The sequence below is a fragment of the Diadema antillarum genome, unplaced genomic scaffold (assembly GCF_040938485.1).
Source record: "Diadema antillarum isolate AM-2024a unplaced genomic scaffold, OU_Dant_1.0 seq00000389_RagTag, whole genome shotgun sequence".
NCBI classification, from domain to species: domain Eukaryota; kingdom Metazoa; phylum Echinodermata; class Echinoidea; order Diadematoida; family Diadematidae; genus Diadema; species Diadema antillarum.
The window spans coordinates 1,004,440-1,027,165 of record NW_027271386.1 but is presented as its reverse complement, the minus strand read 5'-3'; the positions used below and the strand labels follow the sequence as shown (position 1 = coordinate 1,027,165).

General features: G+C 36.2%; 1 protein-coding gene across 2 annotated transcripts in view; it reads left to right on the top strand.

Annotated features, from left to right (window-relative positions):
• The window catches only part of LOC139731964 (regulating synaptic membrane exocytosis protein 2-like), a 207,513-nt gene that overhangs the window by 99,079 nt on the left and 85,708 nt on the right, over window positions 1-22,726 (top strand). For both annotated transcript variants that reach the window (XM_071642836.1, XM_071642835.1), the window contains 8 exons: window positions 1,163-1,311; window positions 11,323-11,542; window positions 13,039-13,162; window positions 14,343-14,428; window positions 15,637-15,794; window positions 17,368-17,498; window positions 19,784-19,949; window positions 21,626-21,923. In XM_071642836.1, the coding sequence (XP_071498937.1) occupies window positions 1,163-1,311; window positions 11,323-11,542; window positions 13,039-13,162; window positions 14,343-14,428; window positions 15,637-15,794; window positions 17,368-17,498; window positions 19,784-19,949; window positions 21,626-21,923 (1,332 nt within the window). The remainder of the gene's footprint in view (window positions 1-1,162; window positions 1,312-11,322; window positions 11,543-13,038; window positions 13,163-14,342; window positions 14,429-15,636; window positions 15,795-17,367; window positions 17,499-19,783; window positions 19,950-21,625; window positions 21,924-22,726) is intronic.

Here is a 22,726-nt window from a genome sequence, read left to right as displayed (position 1 = left end):
CACAAACTATAAGAAGTATCATGGCAGTGTTTGTCAACGCATGTTTACTATGTACATTTTGTTGGTTTTTTTTTTTTTTACTTTTCACACCAGTGAGGCAGGCAAAACTCTCGAACAAAAACTCTACCCCAATTAGAGCATTAGCGTTAACATTGATACTTCATTGGTTGAATTTCCTCACTCAAATTGTTACCAGAAAGTGTTTGGCTGAAAGCATTAAATTGGAAGCTTTAACTGTTGATCATGCTAATGCCTTGATGCAGTGTAACTTTTCATCCATCAGAGTGTCCCAATGTAGGCATAGGAGGCTTTTCAAAACTTTGAATGAGCTGAAAAAACATCACGAGTGAATAAAGAAATATTCTGAATAATGGGCCAGTTGCTGAAGTTTTGTATTTCAAGAGTAGTTGTAGAAGTAGCAACAGTAGGGGTAATAGTTGTAGAAGTGATAGTAGAAGTGGTAATAGTAGCAGCCATGATAGCAATTGTAGTGGTAGTGGTAGTAGACATAGTAGCAGTAGTTGGTAGTATAGTAAATTATGAAGTGAGGAGTTTCATTGCAAAAATTATCTAACTCCATTTTTGCTATTATAAGTTAAGATATTGGTGATTAAAGCTGCTAAAAACAAAGGAAATAAATTGAAAATACAGAATATTGTTACTCATAACTTTAAGAATATTCCTTTTTGCTTTACAAATGAGGTATCGCTCGAAAGGTTTTATTTTGCTCTATCTGATGATGTACTTAACTTTTAAAAATCAGAAAATGTTTAAAAATTGTACTTCACCCATTCTGCTATAAAACTCTTCAAATATAAATACAGAAGTCATACAATCCTAGGGAATGGTTAAAGTGAATAAGGTTTGCCGGCAAAGAGACATAGGAGATAAATGCGATATCTGGAATAATATTTGTGCTATAATACAGATGCGTCAAGCACAGGAGAGGTAAGATTAAACTATTGTCGTAATTTCAGGGTTGCAATGAAAGGGACATACAAGCTGTAAGCCTCTATTCTCACCATGTGATTATACAGATGCTCAATGAGGTGTTCTCTTCCAGGTATATTCCCTTCTGATAATCGTTGTTACCATGGCGACGCAATGTGATAACATCTTTGTTCTGGTCCCGCTGCTGCATGAAATGATGTCCCCACTCTAGGTGAGCTGGACTACTGGGACGAGAGGTTTGGTCCCGAATTTGCTCCTCGGCACCACCGCCATCCTCCGCATCACCATAACAACCACAGCCATCACTCCAGGCATCACCTCAATCACCAGCATCCGCAGGCCGACTCCGCCCTGACTCTGGTGAGACTAGAGCCTCACCAAAACAATCCTACTTGGTTTTTTTCCTCCCTCAGCTTTCCTGGTTTGCTTCTAGGCCACCATCTTCGTGCTTCCTTTTTTTTTGAACGTTTTCTTTAAAAACAAAAGTGATGTTTCTAATCTTGTCTTTTTGTGTGTTCTTTGTCTCCTTTTCTTTTCTTCTTTTTTTGTTTTAAATGAACACCCACCTCCTGCCCTCTCCCTCAAATTAAAAAAATCACCAAAAAAACAACAAAATTGCACTTTTTTCCTGGGTTCAAATTTTTGTACTGCCAATTCGGGATATTTACACTTAAAAATTGTTGGAACTATTCCCAAATTTTTAACTTTCATTCAATTCTTGCCCCTTGACCTTGAAACTGACCACAGGGTCAGGGGAGCTTGATATTACGTCAAGTCCCGCCACGACCGCAATCAATCACCACCACCACCACCACGGCATCCCCGCAGGGACGGGCTCCAAATCGTCCCCGACGGGGGCCGCCGCTGCCCCCTCCCCGTCCCACGTCCGGCACCACTCGGAGTCAGAAATAAACCTGGTGTCGTCCCCAAAGAAAATCGTCCATTTCACGAGGGGGGAGTCGGGGCACTCCCTGGAGGAAGAGGACAGACAGATCAAAGACTCCGGCATCGACACCTGTAGCAGCACAACGCTAAACGAGGAGCATAACCTAGTTGCCAAGGTCAGATGTCATGCCTGCTAATGTCAAAGGTCGCACTACTCTTTCTTTTTTTTCCTTTTTTTTCGTTTCATATCACACACTAAAAAAAAAAAAACAAAGAAGAGGAACACGTTCCAAAAGTAGAGGTTTTTGCATGCATGCCACGAGTGATCATGCACACAGCTCTCACTGCAATCCAGTCATATGCCATTTTGCCTTCGTCTTGTGTTGCTGTGAGTCAAGTTTGCATGAATGCGACGCCATTATCTTTCATGTCACACCACATCCCTTACATTTATGTTTATAATTGAGCAAAACTTTGACATCTGAGCCATTTTTGATTGAAATGGGGGAAGGGGATTGGTCGTGGGAGAGAAAAGTCTGTTATTTAAAGCCAAACAACCTTAATTTATAATTTCATTTGCTTTGCTCAAGCTGTGTAATTGAAATGTTAGATTTTTCCTTTTCGATAACATAAATATGAGATAATTCAAAGTTTGTGAAAGATCCCCAGTGGGAAAGCAGTTTTCAAGATGATCAGTTTTTCTGTCTAGTCTCATTCATCATATAAGGCCGCCAAATTCTCGTAATGTTTATTTGTTAAGATTTCTTTTTTCAATTTTCACCTCTACTTCAAAGCACTGTGAAAAAACTGACCATCATCTAAATTGCTTGGATGAGTTAGCACATGGGGAAATAAGTATCATCTGTTTTGCGGGTTGATACGATAACATTCTCCATTTAAAGTTGTAATGTCTCTTACATCACTTAAAAAAAAAAAGTGAACAGAAAGTCCAAAAGATTAACTTTGTTTTTCATGTCCTACTGTAAAATGAAAGTAAAGAAACTGAAAAAAGAGTAACTTTACTTCTGTACTTCCTACTGAAAGATGAAACTAGGGAAATTGAAAAAAAGAGCAACTTTACTTTTGCACTTCAAACTAAAAGATAAAACTAAGGAAACTTAAAAAAAGGGGACGTTACTTTTCAATGTCCTACTTAAAAAGGAAACAGGGAACGTGCAAAAGAAAGAGTAACTTTACTTCTGCTCTCCCTATACTGAAAGATGAAACTAGCTAAACTGAAAAAAGAGTAAATTTCCTTTTACACTTCTTATTGAAAGATGAAACTAGGTAAACTGCAAAAAAAAAAAGAGTGACTTTACTTTTGCTGTCCCTGTTTAAAAGATGAAACTTGGGAGGCTGAAAAAAAAACTTTTGCTTTTGCACACCCTACTGAAAGTTAAAACTAGGGAAACTGAACAAAAGAGTAACTTTACTTTTGCACTTTCTACTGAAAGATGAAACCAGGGAAACCGAAAAAAAGAGTGACTTTACGTTTGCTTTCTCTTTGTAAAAGATGAAACTAGGGAGGCTGAAAAAAGGTGAAACTAGGGAGGCTGAAAAAAGAGTAACTTTACTTTTGCACACCCTATTGAAAGTTAAAAGTAGGGAAAGTGAACAAAAGAGTAACTTTACTTTCGCACTTTTTCTACTGAAAGATAAAACCAGGGAAACCGAAAAAAAAGAGTGACTTTACGTTTGCTTTCTCTTTGTAAAAGATGAAACTAGGGAGGCTGAAAAAAGAGTAACTTTACTTTTGCACACCCTATTGAAAGTTAAAAGTAGGGAAAGTGAACAAAAGAGTAACTTTACTTTTGCACACCCTACTGAAAGTTAAAACTAGGGAAAGTGAACAAAAGAGTAACTTTACTTTCGCACTTTTTCTACTGAAAGATAAAACCAGGGAAACCGAAAAAAAGAGTGACTTTACGTTTGCTTTCTCTTTGTAAAAGATGAAACTAGGGAGGCTGAAAAAAGAGTAACTTTACTTTTGCACACCCTATTGAAAGTTAAAAGTAGGGAAAGTGAACAAAAGAGTAACCTTACTTTTGCACACCCTACTGAAAGTTAAAAGTAGGGAAAGTGAACAAAAGAGTAACTTTACTTTCGCACTTTTTCTACTGAAAGATAAAACCAGGGAAACCGAAAAAAAAAAGAGTGACTTTACGTTTGCTTTCTCTTTGTAAACGATGAAACTAGGGAGGCTGAAAAAAGAGTAACTTTACTTTTGCACACCCTATTGAAAGTTAAAAGTAGGGAAAGTGAACAAAAGAGAGGGAAACCGAAAAAAAAGAGTGACTTTACGTTTGCTTTCTCTTTGTAAAAGATGAAACTAGGGAGGCTGAAAAAAGAGTAACTTTACTTTTGCACACCCTATTGAAAGTTAAAAGTAGGGAAAGTGAACAAAAGAGTAACTTTACTTTCGCACTTTTTCTACTGAAAGATAAAACCAGGGAAACCGAAAAAAAAAGAGTGACTTTACGTTTGCTTTCTCTTTGTAAAAGATGAAACTAGGGAGGCTGAAAAAAGAGTAACTTTACTTTTGCACACCCTATTGAAAGTTAAAAGTAGGGAAAGTGAACAAAAGAGTAACTTTACTTTTGCACACCCTACTGAAAGTTAAAAGTAGGGAAAGTGAACAAAAGAGTAACTTTACTTTCGCACTTTTTCTACTGAAAGATAAAACCAGGGAAACCGAAAAAAAAGAGTGACTTTACGTTTGCTTTCTCTTTGTAAAAGATGAAACTAGGGAGGCTGAAAAAAGAGTAACTTTACTTTTGCACACCCTATTGAAAGTTAAAAGTAGGGAAAGTGAACAAAAGAGTAACTTTACTTTCGCACTTTTTCTACTGAAAGATAAAACCAGGGAAACCGAAAAAAAGAGTGACTTTACGTTTGCTTTCTCTTTGTAAAAGATGAAACTAGGGAGGCTGAAAAAAGAGTAACTTTACTTTTGCACACCCTATTGAAAGTTAAAAGTAGGGAAAGTGAACAAAAGAGTAACTTTACTTTCGCACTTTTTCTACTGAAAGATAAAACCAGGGAAACCGAAAAAAAAGAGTGACTTTACGTTTGCTTTCTCTTTGTAAAAGATGAAACTAGGGAGGCTGAAAAAAGAGTAACTTTACTTTTGCACACCCTACTGAAAGTTAAAAGTAGGGAAAGTGAACAAAAGAGTAACTTTACTTTCGCACTTTTTCTACTGAAAGATAAAACCAGGGAAACCGAAAAAAAGAGTGACTTTACGTTTGCTTTCTCTTTGTAAAAGATGAAACTAGGGAGGCTGAAAAAAGAGTAACTTTACTTTTGCACACCCTACTGAAAGTTCAAAGTAGGGAAAGTGAACAAAAGAGTAACTTTACTTTCGCACTTTTTCTACTGAAAGATGAAACCAGGGAAGCTGAAAAAAAGATTAACTTGACTTTTGCACTCCCTGCTAAAATATGAAACTATGGAAACTGAAAAAAGAGTAACTTTATTTTTGTATGTCCTATTTAAACATGAAACTAGAGAAACGAGAAAAGAATAACTTAATTACTTTTGTACATCCTGCTGAAAGTATCCTGCTGAAAGATAAAACTAGGGAAACTATAAAAGAGTAACTTCACTTTTCCACATCTATTGATTGATGACACTATAGAAAATGACAAAAAAAGTATAGTGTTCTTTTGCACTTCCTCATTAAAGATGAAACAAGCGAAACTCGAAAAAGCGTAACTTTAATTTTGCATGTCCTATTGGAAGATAAAACTAGGGGAACTGAAAAAAAGATTAATTTACTTTTGAATGTCCTACTGACAGATAAAACTGGGGAAACTGAAAAAAGAGTAACTTTACTTTTGCACTTCATACTGAAAGATGAAACTAAGAAAAACTGAAAAGAGTAACTTTATTTTGCACTCCCTATTGGAAGATGTAGCTAGGCAAACTGAAACTGAATATCATGGTAGATATATCATGTACTTTATTTGTGAAATATGTCTAAAACACACAAAGTGTTATTAAACTCTTTATCATTCAAAAAAAAATGTTTACACTCAAACACTCAACGCAGTCTCCATTTTAGGTCTGGATAAAAAAAAATGTCATCATCAGAAGGAATTTGATTACAGTTGATGTTTCTAGACAAAAGCGATATAATAATATCCTCATTTCTTAATATATGTTTATAGATTATATATAGATTTCTTTTCATATGTAAATTTGCAATGACCATTCCAATTCCATGCACAAATGTCTACACCTTCAGTGTGCACAATCAGTTTTCTTTTATCATTTTGCTGCAATTTTGTTTTATCCACTTGATTTCGAGCATAGTGGAAACAAATCAACCCTCATGGACAAAATCTAAGCAGCTCCTTCTTTCCGTTTTCTTTGCTACAAAGAGCTAAACAAGCTTTCATTCACAATGATTTCATGAATCTTGTTTTGAATCTGAGAGCAAGATAAGTAGTACTTTTTTTGGGGGGGGGGGATGGGAGGGGGTAGGAGTAATGGAACAGGAAAGGAAGTGTGGGGATGGAGATTTATCTCAGAGTGAGCTTTTACCAGGCCCACTGTTCATTTGATATAAGGAGAATGAACTTGTCAAGGAGCATATAAGTTAACCCGTTCCATATGGGAACCTGGTGGCCTGTGTATTAAGTCTATGGGGTTTTCAGAATTCAGTATGGATCAGGTTAATATAAGATGAGAAAGATGCAGGTGGAAGGGTAATATACATGAATTTTACTTATTCATTCAAAGGGAACATAAAGCTGTCAGTCCTGGGGTTGTTTGCCAACAACCATTTATTGTCTCCATAGAGGTACCTTCAAAAAAAAAACATAATACCATAAAACTGTTATTAAAGAAATGAGATGGTAATGAAAGGTAACTGCTGAAACTCCTACTTTACTTTGGTTACTTTTACTCCGAACAAATTAACAAGTAATAAGTGTATTGTGGATTTTTTTAGATACTTATTTGATCGATGAGTGTGATTTCATCTAATTTCTTACTTTTGTTAAATCTTGAGGAGATTGGATTGTTAGAATGTAAAAATCACTGCATGACTTTTTCTGCTGTGACTGGCATGCATAAAGCAAAGTGCTGTGTGACTTGCTCAGCTGATTTTTTATTTCTGTTTATCTCTTTGACCGAAGCATGACATTTGTCTGACCTATGGCATTTGACCTTTGGCACTAGGTCAGCAATATTTTTTTTAATTTTTTCATTCTTTGAGTTGTTGCTGTGAATCAATTGAACCAATGATTTTCCCAAGTTTGAGGTTTTATAATCCATGTTTTTTTTTAATCCCTTTGGCTCATTTTTAATTTTGTTTGCTGCTCCTCCTTTAACCAACACGTGGGTGCATTTATTTTCCTCTGTTAAATTCCATTTTTATTTTCTCTCCAAGTTGTTTTGTTGCTATTATTTCATTTTGTTCTCCATTCATTTTCATTTGAATGATCAGTGTGCTTTTCATTCAGGGCTTTACTCCCCTATTACATAATTGCAGTCAGAAGCAGAAGTAATAAAAAAAAAACCCAGGAATGCATGGTAATACATTTATTAGAGTTTACTTAATACATGACTAAGAGTGAGATGAGCTAGGTACCAGTACTGTTCCAAGAAGTTTGTCTTTTTATGATTACCCTTCTCAAACAACTACATGTTACCATTAGCAATTTGGTTGCTCTGACCAATCCAAGCTGAATTTTGAGCTTTTGAGGCTGATTTGTTAATCATCCTATTTCATAATTCAAACAAGATTTAATCAATACTAAAGGTTGGCAGATTTTCATGGGACACAGCACAGTGTAATGTAGGTAACTTACAAGTTTTGATATTCATTCTTACAAATAATTAAAAACAAAGATCAAATGGACAATGTCTCCATGAGTAGCTAGCTAGTTGTATTAAATCTTGTACAGCATCCCTCTTACAACATTTAATTCATGAACAAGTGTACCAACTGTCTATCTATTATTCAAAAGAGCAAATTGATTACTTTTAAGTTAAAGGATTTCTTTTTCAAAAACTCACTCACAGTATTAATTCACAGAATGGGTTCACTTTCTCTCTGTAGCATTAAACTCAGTAGTAGTTTGAGTTGATATGTCATAAATTCAAGTATCCAAGGATTATAATAATGAGCTAAACTTTTTAAGTCAGGGCAGCCATTAACAAAGTTTTCTAGTAATCTGCTTCTTGCTTTTTAATGTACTCTAGTGGATGAACTATGAGAAGATGACAAAAAGGTATCAGAACAACATCTCCTTTCCAAGACAAACAAACAAACAAAAACAAATGTAGATTCGTGTATGGATAGCATTTCATGAAGGAAAATTGGTAACAATTGACATTTTGGAAGTAGGTTTGAGAAATGTACAAGGCAATGTGCAAGTAAGATTGGATTTCAAATGTAAACAATCGGTTATCAGATATGGCAAGGTTACTGTATACATATATCTAAAAAAACAGTTATTAATCTGTTTGGATTGTTTGAATGGAATAATTTTCATTTGATTTCAGGAAGAACATTTGCACTGGTTAACCTCTGTTCAATGCAATTAATAAAGGACCCCTCAATGGCAGTGGTTACATTTATCTAGAGGTAGAAATTTCAGAAGTACCACGGTGAAGCATGGAATATGTTCTTAACTCGAAAGAGAAAATCTGCTATGGTTTATCTATTCTCCATATCATTCATTTGAAGTGATTATTGCTTCTTATAAATGTCGAAAATTGCCTCCTCCTTCAGAACACAATTTCATGATTAATTGAATTCAAAATGAATATGATTAAATTAGATTCAAAATCACAATGATTAGTCGGACATAGGGTGCTCTGTACACCCATTTTGATTCACACTTCACAATTGCTAGAGGTGATTGGGCCATAAATGTAATAAAGAATTATGATATCCTATTAATTTTTCATGATGATGTATGATAGTGTTTCTTTTTTTCCTCTGAATTAATTGTGCTTAGGGAAGAAAAACCCATGGACTAGAAGTGTCTCTGCAGTCTTATTTGAATGAGGAAGAGATGGTAAAAGAAAATTTCTCATAAAACTTTTTTGATATACTTCTCAGTCTCTCTCCGTATATATATTAATCAGTCATTTCTGAAACTCTATTGTCATATTTGTATAAGTTATATCTATAATACATATCTAATCTATCATTGAGACCTGTGGAGATATAGTGAACGAGTTAAGTGTGTGCCAGTATTTAACAATGTGAGGTAAGTAGCGTCTATGAGTTACTGTAAGTTCTCACTGTAGCGTTTGACCAATTGATCGAGTATTCTTCATGTGGACTAAAGGGGGAGCCCTTTATGATTGTCTTTGCGATGCATCCATGTTTTGCAATGTCTATGCTTGCTGCGCAATAACCTTTCTCCCTTTGTAGTTGATTTACTTGCTTTCCATCAGGTCTCTGTGGTACATCTGTCTTATTTTACTCTAATTTCTGTGAATTGGCATTCCTCAGAATTTCTCAATTGTATGCATATTTTATTTCTATGTATTTTGTTTTAATATTTTTTTTTTTGTTATGATTTTGGCAGCACATACTGGATAGTCGAGTATGACACTATCACTACAAACATTTTATTTTCAGTTGTTCCTTTCACACACATCCGGCTTGAATGAGAAGCCACTATACATTATCAGGAACATTCACTGTGTGTATGAGTGTTCATTACCTGCATGAATACATAATGTGCATAAGGGAGATTGTATGAATATTCAGTAGAATGTTCTGATGTAAAGTTATTGCTGAAATAAAATGAATAGCTTAACTAGACATAAATACAAGTGAAGTACCTCTGAAAAGAAAAGCAAAATTTGTTCACTCTAATGTTATCACAGTGTTTCAATACACAAAATGATAGTGTTTGTCCACCGCTTCAGCGTTTGTACTATTGCAGACAATATTAACTGTCCAACCTGCCTATGAAACCCAGGCCTATGGAGTTAAATAGGGCTGAATCATTAGATGATGAAACAGAATTTTACCTGAAACTATGTAATGCACTCTTGATAATTATTGCATGAGATAAGGAAATTTATGATTATACTGCAAAACATGATGTACCATCTTTGCTTGCTCTTGAACTACAGGGTCATTTAGTAAAGAAAATATATCATATAAGCTTAATATGTTTAATATCTGATGGATTTGTATCATATAATCACAATATAACTGTATTAGTTACTATTTACTATCACATACTATCAATTATATAATAGAAAGCTATCAAATTGCTTATTTGTCTTTAGTTTGTCTTTATATAGATAATACTAACCCTTCTTGAAGATGATTTTTTCTGTTACTCCTCATTATTCATTAATTATTTTGTGAATATCAGTAGTCAGTTGCCATTTACTTGAAATATCTGAATCACTAATACAACAATAGTAGTTTCTGGTCTCTAACAAGATACACAATATCTTAGCTGTGTCATTATATTGTTTAGTTGTGGAAGTAGACTAACAGTGGACTGAATGCTAACATACATACATTTATATTGTCACGTTGAGGATATTTTGATTCTTCAAGCTTTTAGCCCAGATGAAATTTTGGGAATAATACAAGGAAGTGATATCATCTTTATATGCTAGTCATATGGTACTTTTTCTCTGTATGTATTGCTGATATTTTCATGTAATACTTCAATCCAATATATTAAGCAAACATAGCTATCTTGTTGATTGAGTCATATATTTCATCTTGGTCCTCTTGTGGTAAATGTTGAGAACAAACATAAGCCAGAAAATCAAACAATTAAGTCTTTCAAGACACAGTTCTGATTGGCTAACAACTGACTTTCATTTACTTTTTCTGAATTGTGCTTGATTGCATCTTCTTCTTTTTTTTTCTTTCTTCTCTTTTTTGTGAAGAGGGCACGGGATAGGTTACAGGATTAGACAGTAACATTTTCAATTTTTTTTTTTTAGTATGAAGGTTCTACAATAAATAGCAATAGACAGAAAGTGAATGATTTTCTTAGCATTAGTCTGGTACAGAGCTGATAAAGTCCTGTGCGACTTATGTATCAAATATGTGAAGAGTTTTATCACAAAACGAGCTAACTCCATTCTTGTTAAGTTGAGATAGTTGTCATTAAAGCTGCTAAAAAACACAGAAAATAATAAGAAATACATGGTATTTTCAATCATATCTTCTGGAATATTCCTTGTTATGTCACAAGTGAGGTTTTACTGGAAAAGTTTAATTTTGCTCTATCTGATGATGGACTTACTTTGAAATGTTTAGAAATGGCGCTTAGCTCATTTTGCAATAAAACTCTTCATGGTTAAATGTGATTTGTTACAGCAGAGCTCCCTTGGAAAGCAGGCCTTGTGGCTTGAATGGGACTACCCTGCTTTTATAAAGAAGACAATGAATAAATAAATAAATAAAATAAATGGTTTTAACAGAGAGGTAATGCATTCAAGGAGTTCATATCTAATGTTGATTTGTGAAAAATCTGCCCGCAGTTTCCAGTCAACTGGCAGCCTGACTTGGAGAATAACGTTCTGATTGGACACATGGTGCTGCGCAAGAACCAATCAGAGGCCTGCACGCACCAGGACTCCAGCGCCATCTTGGGACTAAAGGTCATCGCCGGAAAGATGAAGGAAGCCGGTCGTCTGGGTGCCTTCATATCGAAGGTCAAGCGAGGGAGCATTGCAGACACCGTCGGTCATCTTCGCGCAGGTGCGATCTCGACCGAATCCAGTGGGGTCTCTGACCAAACTTCATTCACTTTTCTGATGAGAACCACCTCATGACAATAATAATTATTCGCTTTTGCAATGTTACCGCTATTCTATCTATATTCCAAGGTTTTAACATATGTGACCATGCACCTCAAAACGAACATAAAGTCGCACACACTGATTTTGCGTGAGGACTGAAAATAAGTGAAATGGCTCTACCTAGCCGAACTTGACTTTTTCATATTTTCTGAAAGAGCGGGTCTTCTTTTACATTATGCTAAACTTTGGTATCATAAAACGGGCAGGAAAGTGTGTTTTTTGTTAGCAGTTTATCTCGAACATTTTTGGTAGAATAGTGTGATTAGGTGTGTCTTCAGAATCCCTTTTTCATTTCTGAAAAACGTTGTCCACACTCTTCACTTTCAACTCTATAATAACTTTTGAAAGGATAGTCCTACTGCTTTGAGAGTTGACATTAATTATGGACAGAATGTGTTAATGAGGCATGCTTAATTTCAGTTTAATCTGATAATCTCTTCATTGTTATTACTCTGGTGGTTTACGTCCTTTTTTTTTTTTTGGTCCCATTCATCGCACAGCCAGCACGGGTTGGTGAAGATTAAGCGCTTGAATAGACACTGTACTTCAGAGCCTCTTTTCTCAGTTCACACTTTTCCTGAGTTTGTGCTTTCTTTCCAATATTTAGATAGGTAAGGAGAGTCCATTTGATTTGAGTTATACATCATTTTAAAGCTTAAAGTCTGCTTTTTCAGAATATGGTCTTAACTAAAAATTCATGTCTGGCGACTTTTTGTTTGTTTCGAGGTGCAGGGTCACATATGATAACATAAAACTAGTCTTCTAAGCAGGGTTTTTTTTTGTAGTTGCATTTCTTTTCTGTCTTCAGCTGTTTTCTGCCTTTTATCCCGTAATGTATGTGAAAGAGTGCATGTAACTCAACACCATTTTGAAAAATGTATCAAGGTAGTCTTCATACTTCAATGTCATCATGAATAGAAGGTAGATAGTCATTGCACCAACTGATACGATAATCCAATGATTTGTTTATCTATCAAAAATTAAAATACTGTTTTTCCAAAAAAGATATTCTTTTCTAGCCCTCAAAATACTGTAGTGTCATTTATAATAATAATAATAATAATAATAATAATAATAATAATAATAATAATAATAATAATAATAATAATAATAATAATAATAATAAAAATAATAATAATAATAATAAAAATAATAATAATAATAATGATAATAATAATAATAAATATTATTATCATTAGTAGTAGTAGTAGTAGTAGTAGTACTACTACTACTTGAAGTATTTATTTGGCATTTCAACATAAAAAACAAACAAACAGAAAATCATATTACATGATATGAAGAATGCAGTGATTCCAGATGCATACCACTGGTTGGCATCTCTGAGACATGCTTGGATATAACGTGTGGATTTTCTATCTCATCCGCTGTCCACAGGGGATGAAGTCTTGTCCTGGAGTGGCCAGAACCTACAAGGGAAGGACCTTAACAAGGTCTACGATATCATCTTCCAGTCCAAGAGTGAGCCGCAGGTCGAGCTGGTGGTCGCACGGCCAATGAGGTATGCCCTTCAGGGGCCAGTCATAGATGGGCGGGGCAGGGGGCAGGGCAGGGGGCGGGGCAGGGAGGGGGCATGGCAGTATTGATTTTGGCTCTTTGTGCATTGCATATTCATATGAGCATGAGTTGGGATAGGGAGGAGGCATGTATAGGAGAGGATGGGGCAAGGTTAATTTTTTTTTTTTTTGGGGGGGGGGGGGCATAAAGGGGGGGGGGGATAAGAAGGGCAGTCCCTGAGGCTCATTCAGAATGGGCAGGGTGGGGCATAGGCAGTATTAGGTGGGGCAGGGTACATATCGTCGCTGGGGCGACAAGACCTCGTATCTACAAAATGTCAAATGTTAAGGAGAGCCAAAACACATGGCTGCCAAAGCACTGTGGCGAATGGGATAGCCTTTCCTTTGACATGCCGTTGTGGCTTCATTTTTGGAGTAAGACAGTTGGGATTTTGACAGGACATCACTTAACCCATTATTTGACCATTAATCCAAAAAAGTCATTTTCACCAAAATTGCAGATACAAGCTCTCGTCACCCCAGGGACGATATTGGTATAGGATTGGACAAGGGTGGGGCTTAGAATCATTATTCTTTGTGTCAGTGATAGATAGATCATGAATATCATTATCAGAGAATGGGTGAATAGACCTATCTCTTGTTTTACAAGTCTCATTGAGCCTACTTTCAGAATACAGACTCTAATCTTGCAACTGATTAACAAGTTGCCCTTCATCGACATAAATGAGCACTGATTATGTACTGTTTTAGATGTAGCCATGATTTCCCATGTGAAAAATAATAACAATAAAAAAAGTAAAGCATTGAATACTGTAAAACATGAAATATTCGCGGCACGAAATTTTCGCGAATTGGTGCCGACGGCCTTTTTCGCGGCAAGAAATTTTCGCGAATTGCCTCTTGCGTTCAACGCATATAATGTAGATAAGAAATTTCGCGTGCATTTTAATTTTGTGAATCTTGGCGCTCGCGAAATTCGCGAAATTAAAATGCACGCGAACATTTCTCGTTTTACAGTAGTCATTTTTTACATCGATGAAGGGCAATTTGTCAGTCAGGTGCAATGAAAACAGCTCGACACAAGAATTCATTGATTTGAAAAGACTCAAATCTTGTTGGACTGACATCTTTGTTTTCCCGTTCTTCCAATCTTAATCATATCAGTGGTGAAATTCCGCCATCTTCGAGGGAGAAAATGGCCCAGTTCCAGTCGCCTAGACCAGACTCCATCATGAAGAGGTCAAGCCAAAGTGAGTTCTAATATTTGGTCCTAAAAATGAGACCTGGGCTTCATTTAGGATTCTGCCTAGTAAAAAGGGCATACAAGCATATACTACAATGATATTGAATATTACTGTAATGAATGCACATATCGTGTGTCAGTTTGTGATGCGAAGGGTGCTACAAATGTCTTGTATAATTTATCACATACCTGTTTTAAACAATTGAAAAAAAGAATAGAACAGAGAGTCATTTGATAGTGGATGCTTTTAAAATGAATGTATTACATTTGCAACACACCTTGTATACACAATGTACAGTCAAACTTGTCTTAGTGACCACCTGTTTATAATGGTCACCTGACATATATGACCACTAAACAATGAAAGAAAGCATGTTAACCCGTTGAGGACGGTTTGATTTTGCTACAACACATATTTCCCATGGACACCTGCCCGAGTATACTCGGGACTCATCCTCAACGGGTTAAAGAACCTGTTTATAATGGCCACTTTTTTCGTCTCCCTTGGGTGGCTGCTATAGACAGGTTTGACTGAATTTAAATAGAACCTGCAAAGACTTACTTTCTAATAGTGGTCTCTAAAAATGCCTTTATTGTATTAAAACATAAATCATTTGATGATGGATTTAACTAAATTGCGTCATTTGTATAAAGGAAGAGAGGAGCAATGTTGAACACATGAGAAACACTGCTAGAAAACAACCGACTTTCGTGTGCTGTGTCTGCTTTCTGTAATCAATGGTGTAGATTTTCCAGAGGAACATATTGCATGTTCGATTGATTTCGTTTTCATACTTTTCCTTTTGTTAGATTAAGTAAGAAATGTTTTCCCGGGAACTGAAGAAAGTTGATAAATTTTGTTGCCCTGCTTATATAGGAACCACATGCACCACGAAGAGATTTCTTATATTTTTTTCTTGTCTCACAATATTCTTTATTCACTCATTCATTCATTCATTCATTCATTCATTTTTTATTTCCAAGGAAATGTATAAATATGCTTTTTTTACAAAATATAAATCAAGTACTAGTAATTAACGGTACAATGTACAATAAATGAAATTTATTAGATCATTTTGAGCACATGAAAATATTGGAATTGGTATGAATGCTAAAAAAGTATACAAAGTAGAAGCACAGGTGGCATAGTGAATGGATGAATTATGATTATTTCTTTCTGACCTGCACCCCCTGGTGTGACCCCTGACCCCATAGGTTCCAGCGGCTACGAGTCGACCAGCAAACCCAAGGAGGAGGAGGAACCGATGCCAATAGTCAGCCGGGTCAAACGTCCCTCAGTGACCATCACTAGCCCCGGTAGTCCCGGCTTGCCCCGGCGAAACACTTCCCCAACTGCCATGGGAGAAATACAGGTGAGTGATGGGATACTCTGCCCCTCTTGGTCAGCAGCTCTGGTTGGCATTCCCAAACTTTATTTCTTTGTATCATTTTTGCATTTAAAAAGAACAAGCAATTCAACAACGTTTTTCATCAGCAGTATTAAAGGGATGGTACAGTGTTGGTGGAGATGAGAATTGGGCTTTTAACTTTCTGCGAGATGCCAAGAAAGCACTTATGAAATAGGTACAGAGCATAACATTTTAAGAGGAATCCAAAGTTTATTAAATGAAAATTGGGTTTGGAATAACTGAAACATCTAAAAACAAAGTAAAACAAAGCAATCGTAATAAAGCGTGGGTTCCACACTTTGTTAGAATCACTCTGTTTTGGATATCTCAGCCATTTCAAAACCAATTTTCATCAAATAAACATTGAATTACTCATGGAATTACATGCTCTTTCATATTTGATATAAGGTTTCTCATTATCTCAACAAAAAAATGTTAGAAACCTGAAATTAGGTCTCAACCAAAACTATACGATCCCTTTAAATTTACATCTTTACCCTGGTTGGCATTCCCAATCTTTATTTCTTTGTATCATTTCTGTATTTAAAAAAAGCAATTCAACAACATTTTTCATCAGCAGTATTAAACTTACATCTTTACACTGGGTGACTTCAAGTTCAGTGCAACTGTTGGTATTTAAAGATAGTGCTCTGTTCTCTCAGCACTAGCACCAGCAATAATCTCAAACTTGAAATCAGTCAGTGTTTGAAGGCTGACCGCAAAATTATGACATAGTTCCTGTAGCTGATGTCATCCTGTAGCTGTGATTTTAAGTACATACATAACTAGCCAAGGAGTGCTTACTTGAAACAATTTACTTGATGAATGGTTGCATATCATTTACATATATAATAGCCTGCTTAAAAATTGGCACTACTGGTTTACCTCAGTAACAAAAAGTGATTTGCATATGACTTACATACGTTATTATCTGCTGACAAACTAGCTGCAGTAGCCTACCAAAGTAACATAAGATGATTTGCATATCATTTACATATGTAATTGCCCACTGAAGAAATGGCATTTACGAAATGTATTAACCTACCCCAGTAACCGGAGGTGATTTGGGTATCATAGATGCATACACTCATACACTCTGTGTCTGAGCTAACAGCAGTTTCTAATCTTGAGAAGATATGAATAACATTTTTGACTGAAGTCTTTCATCTTTAGTTTTTTCTGAGATGTTTTTAAGTGAAAAATTTTATTGCAAATGAGCTAAGTGCCATTTTAATCATCATCAGATAGAGCAAAATTAAACATTTCCAGTAATACCTCATTTGTAACATAACAAGGAATATTCTAGAAGTTATGATTAAAAATATCCTGTATTTTCTTATCATTTTCTTTGTTTTTCTAGTGGCTTTAATCACAAATATCACAAATTAACAAGAATGGATTTAACTTGTTTTGCGATAAAACTCTTTGAGTATTTCTGAGAATTGAACATCCATGTATGAGATCACATTGTAATTGTGCTTGTTTTTGTTTTTCTCATTTTGTTTCTTTGTTTTCTTTGCTCCTTCAATCCCAACAGATCAAATTCTGGTACGATAGCAATAATTACCTGATCTTCATGACAGTGATCACAATGCATGGGGCCCAGCCGCGGGACACCGGAGACTTACGCAATCCCTACGTCAAAGTCTACCTTCTACCAGACAGGAGGTTGGCAATATATTCTTTCTCTCTCTCTCTCTCAAATCACATAATGTTTAATTTCCAAAGTATACCTTCTACCACACAGAAGGTTGGGAATATATTTTTTGTTTCCCTCAAATGATATAATGTTCATATTTTAAAGTCTACCTTTGGGAATATACTCTGTCTTTCTTTCAGCTCATATAATGTTAATATTCCAAAGTCTACCTTCTACCAGACCTAAGGCTGGAAATAATTATATTCTTTCTCTCGAATTAAAATGTTCATAGGTGGGAATATGTTTCTTTTTCCCAAATTCTATAATGTTCATATTTCAAGGTTTACCTTTGGGAATATATTCTTTCATGCTTTCAAATCATGTACTGTTCATATTCCAAAGTCTACTTTCTACCAGACCTTAGGCTGGGAATATATTCTTTCTTCCTCTCATATCAAATAATGTCCATATTCCACGGTCTACCTATGGGAATATATTCTCTCTTTCTTTCAAATCATATAATGATCATATTCTCAAGTCTACCTTCTACCAGACAGGAAATTTCTGAATATGTTTGTCTTTCTCTCAAATCATATAATGTTTATATTTCAAGGTCTAACTTTGGGAATATATTCTTATTTGTCTTTCAAATCATATTAATGTTTATATTCCAAAGTCTCCTTCCTACCAGACCTAAGGCTGAGAATTTATTCTTTCTTTCTCTCAAATCTTATAATGTTCATATTCCAAGAGATGCCTTTGGGAATATACATTTTTCTTTCTTTCAAATCATATGGTATCCAAATTCCAAAGTCTACCCTTTACCAGATGGTAGCTTGGAAATATGTTCTTTCTGTATCTCAAATAATACAGTGCTCATATTCCAAAATCTACCTTCTACCAGACAGGAGGTTGGGAATATATCCTGTCTTTTTCCCAAGTCTTATAATATTCATAGTCCAAGTCTACCCATTACCAGATGGTAATTTCTAGTCCACCTGTTAACCACCTGACATGTCAGGCACAGTTTTACTCCAAGCATTCCATAAAACCCAAAGTTGACTAGAAAGAACAGAGTAAAGAAACAAAAGTAATGGTGCCAGCACTTCATAATCTTCTTATCATTTTGGCAAAAAAAAAATGCAGGTATTATGTTTTGGTAGAGGATATTGCATACTGTAACTTCCTTAAAGGGATCGTGTAGTTTTGGTTGAGACCTAATTTCAAGTTTCTAACATTTTTTGTTGAGATAATGAGAAACCTCATCTAAAATATGAAAGAGCATGTAATTCCATGAGGAATTCAACGTTTATTTGATGAAAATTGGTTTTGAAATGGCTGAGATATCCAAAACAGAACGATTCAATAAAGTGTGGGACCCACATTTCATTATGATCGCTTTGTTTTACTTTGTTTTTGGATGTTTCAGTCATTCCAAACCCGATCTTGATCAAATAAACTTTGAATTCCTCTTAAAATGGTATGCTTTGTACTATTTCATAAGTGTTTTCTTGGTATCTCACAAAAAGTTAAAAGCCCAATTCTCATCTCCACCAATACTGTACTATCCCTGTAATGAATTCATTTTTGCTACATTATCACACATCTGATGGTATTTGATACAAAGAATATGGCATCTCCCTATGGTTTGATTTTGAGAGAGGAAAATGAGTGGACAAGTATGTTCAAATTAGTTTGGGACCTCATGAGCACCAACATCACCGCCCTATCTAATTTGCATAAATGTAATTGTGACTGCTATTACTGTTCTGGGCAAACATGTGAAACTTCAAAATTCCATAGCGGTCATTCTGTTTCTCAGACTTTCAATAGAACTCTTTTCACATAAGCCATATTAACTCTGACAAAACTTCTTGAACTATCAGTTCCTAAAGTATAAGTGCACAAAGTTTGACCACTTTCTTGTAAAACTTCTCGCAAATCTTCCCACTAATACTGGGCAGATTTCCCAAACCCCAGCAAATCCTCTCAAAGTTTGTGCAGCCTAAACACGCTCTGTGTACTGAAGGATGCTCTCCTCTTTGTTGTGCTTGTGCACAGGTGACCCAAACTTTGAGAACTTCTCAAGAACTGAAACTTCGAGAAGTTTGGCCACCAGTGTGAACAGACAAGAAAACTTTGCAAAATATTTTCTAAGTTTTGCCAGTGTGACCGCGGGGCTATATTACTAAATGTAGGCCTACTCTGTAGATCATGGTCGACTTGAATATGGGGTGAAATTGAACTTTAAAGTTGATGCAGATTTTTGTTGACCATATTCTCGTCAAAATTCTCCCTCTTTTCCCCCTCGCAGCGAAGAGACAAAGAGGCGCACCACGACCGTGCAGAACACGCTGAGCCCTAAATGGAACCAAACCTTCACCTTCGGGCCCATCAAGAGGTCAGAGTTCAGAGGTCGCGAGCTGGAGGTCACCGTCTGGGACTACGATCGCTTTGGTGCTAAGGACTTTCTGGGACAGGTGAGGGAAACGTCAGGAATATGTCGACACTTGATGCGCCAAGTTGGTTTTCCACCAATGCCAGTTTTGTTTTGAGACTTAAAATGGACAACAAAACAGCAATTTTTCATATTTTTTTTTAGCAAGCAGGTCCATTACTTGAGCTGTTGAGTCAGTCATGCATAATGTAAGATATGCCACGATTAACAGGCATATACTGGACATCAGTTATAGTGGGTCCATTCACAGTTTAGTATTTTAGAAAAATGAGATAAACTTTGAATTGAATTGAATTATATCAGTATATGGATCACGATGCAAACGTGGATTCTATTGGCCACCATTCATATGTGGAAAAAAGAAATAAACCTCACTCAGCTGCAAGCAAAGCATGGGCCTATGCAGTCTTAGCCTGGACCTAGTTTCACAAGTTGCATCATGATATTTTTGTTTTTTTAAGTGGAGATGAACTGACTTTTGCATCCCAGTGTGGATTGAAATAGATAGGTTTTTTTTTTGTGTGTGTGTGTATGTGTGTGTGTCCATGCACTAGAATTATTGGTTTAGCATTGCATTGCCCAAAATTGATATGAAGAAAACATTATTGTTGGTTGTCTGTGAATATGCCTTGTGTATACTAATTATAAGTTATGAATACTGTCCTCTACCATGTCCTAGTTATTAAACCCGTTGAGGACGAGTCCCAAGTATACTCGGGCAGGTGTCTATGGGAAATGCGTGTTGTAGCAAGATCAAACCATCCTCAGTGGGTTAGTTGATCATGGAACATCACTCTATTGACAATTAGGAACATAAAAATGGCATATTCATGTTTGAGAAAAGTTTTACACTGAATTTCAGACCAACATTCAATTTGCTCTCATGAAATCTAAGCCAAATTCTAAGGCTTTTTTTTTTCATTCAATTCATACACTTGCGCAGCATGCATGGCTGTCTATCTCAACACAGAAATTCTAACCCATTGAGGATGAGGTTATTTTGCTATAACATGTTTCCCATAGACACCTGCCAAAGTATACTCCACATTAGTCTTTGACAGGTTAAGATAATGTCTCTATTACTTTTTATGTTTATTCCATTTTGGAACATCACCTACGCTTAACAAGCTCGCTTTTAAGTAGGTTCCATCATATTTCTTTAGCGTTATACATAGAACCAAACGTACGATGATTGACCGCTATATGTTTTACATGCTTACATTAAGTTACTGTACATCCAAGCCGGATATTATGATTCACTATGTTTTTATTATATTTGATGTACATTCCTTCATTGAGAAGTATGAAAATAAATTGAATTGAAAATTTGAATTGAATTTTCCTCTCTCACAGCAGTCCTCAAGGGATGCTCTGATTTACTGCAGGCTAAATTTTACCAAACCTGTGATAGATCTTTGATATATTCCAAGTTGGATAGTGCTTGAGTTGGATTTCTCATCCATTTGTCCATGTCGGGAGAGCTTTGATTTAGGGTTTGTGCTCTCTGGTCGATTTGCAGAACAATGTTCATCTCTTCTTTGAATGAAGTGCTGGGAAAAGAAAAAAAAAACACTTTTGACAGAGAGTAAATAGACAAGTCAGTGAGGAAGAAGCTAGGGGAAAATTAAGGAATGGTCTTCCTTTGTACTCCCGAGCAATGGCACATATTCTTATCCTGTCCCTCCAAATCTCCATCAGGTGCTCATCCAGCTGAACAGCGCCCCCTTCGACAATGAATCCCACTGGTACTCGCTGTATCCCCACGGCAACCAGCGCAACCAGACGCAGGGTTCGCCCGCCCCGCCACCCTCCCAGCAGCCGCTCCCGCTGGGCAGCAGCAACGGCAAGCACGGCGGCATGCATGACATGATCAGTGGGAAGCGGGGAGGGCCCCACGAGAATGGCGGCATGCGCGAGCAGCTCTCGCCCGGGTCCGGCGGCCGCATCACCGACAGCGACGTCTCCGACTTTGATGACGGGCTGACGGGCGTGTCGGGTAAGGTTTCACAAAGGATTGACAATGTGTTCACAATAGCAACATGACTGTCTCTAACTCATTGCTATTACTGTTAAACCAGAAATATTTGTGGCAGGAATCTTTATGCAAATTTGAGCCAACGACCTTTTTTCGCGGGATAAAACTTAAGTGAATTGCCACTGGCATTCACCACATTGTGTGGACAAAAATCTTTTTCATGGCCATTTTGCTGTTGCAACTCTTTGCTCCTCGTGAAATTAACAGAAGTTTCATGCATGCAAAAATTTCTGGTTTCAAAATATTTTTAAGCTTTAGGCTCTTTATACTGACAAACATTTCGTATGTTTTGAACGCTAACCATTAACTTGCTAAACCCTACCCTGCCGATTAGCTTTTTTTAATATTCCACCATTAGCTATGAACTTATAAACCTCAGCACTGCCTTTAAACTCGTTTTGTGAAACCACTAAATATCAAATTGTCTTTTGTCTACCACTAGCTGTTAGCTTGTAAACCCTACAAATGTACCTCACCTATCAAGTAGTTAATACTTAGCCTCTAGCTATAAATGTCTGACACTTAACACAATCTATTAACACTGTAACATTCAACCCCTTGCTATAAACTTGTGAAATGCTACTACTATCGGTATGGTCGTATTCATAGAAAGGACATCATTTTAGCATTTGACTGTTAGATCCACAGGAAAAATAGTTTAGGGGGAAAAAGAGTTTTATGTGACCAAAAAAATTCCATTTTTTTAAAATCACAATCATTGCTCTGTAGCCAATAGCCTGGAGAGTATGAAACTTTGACCATCC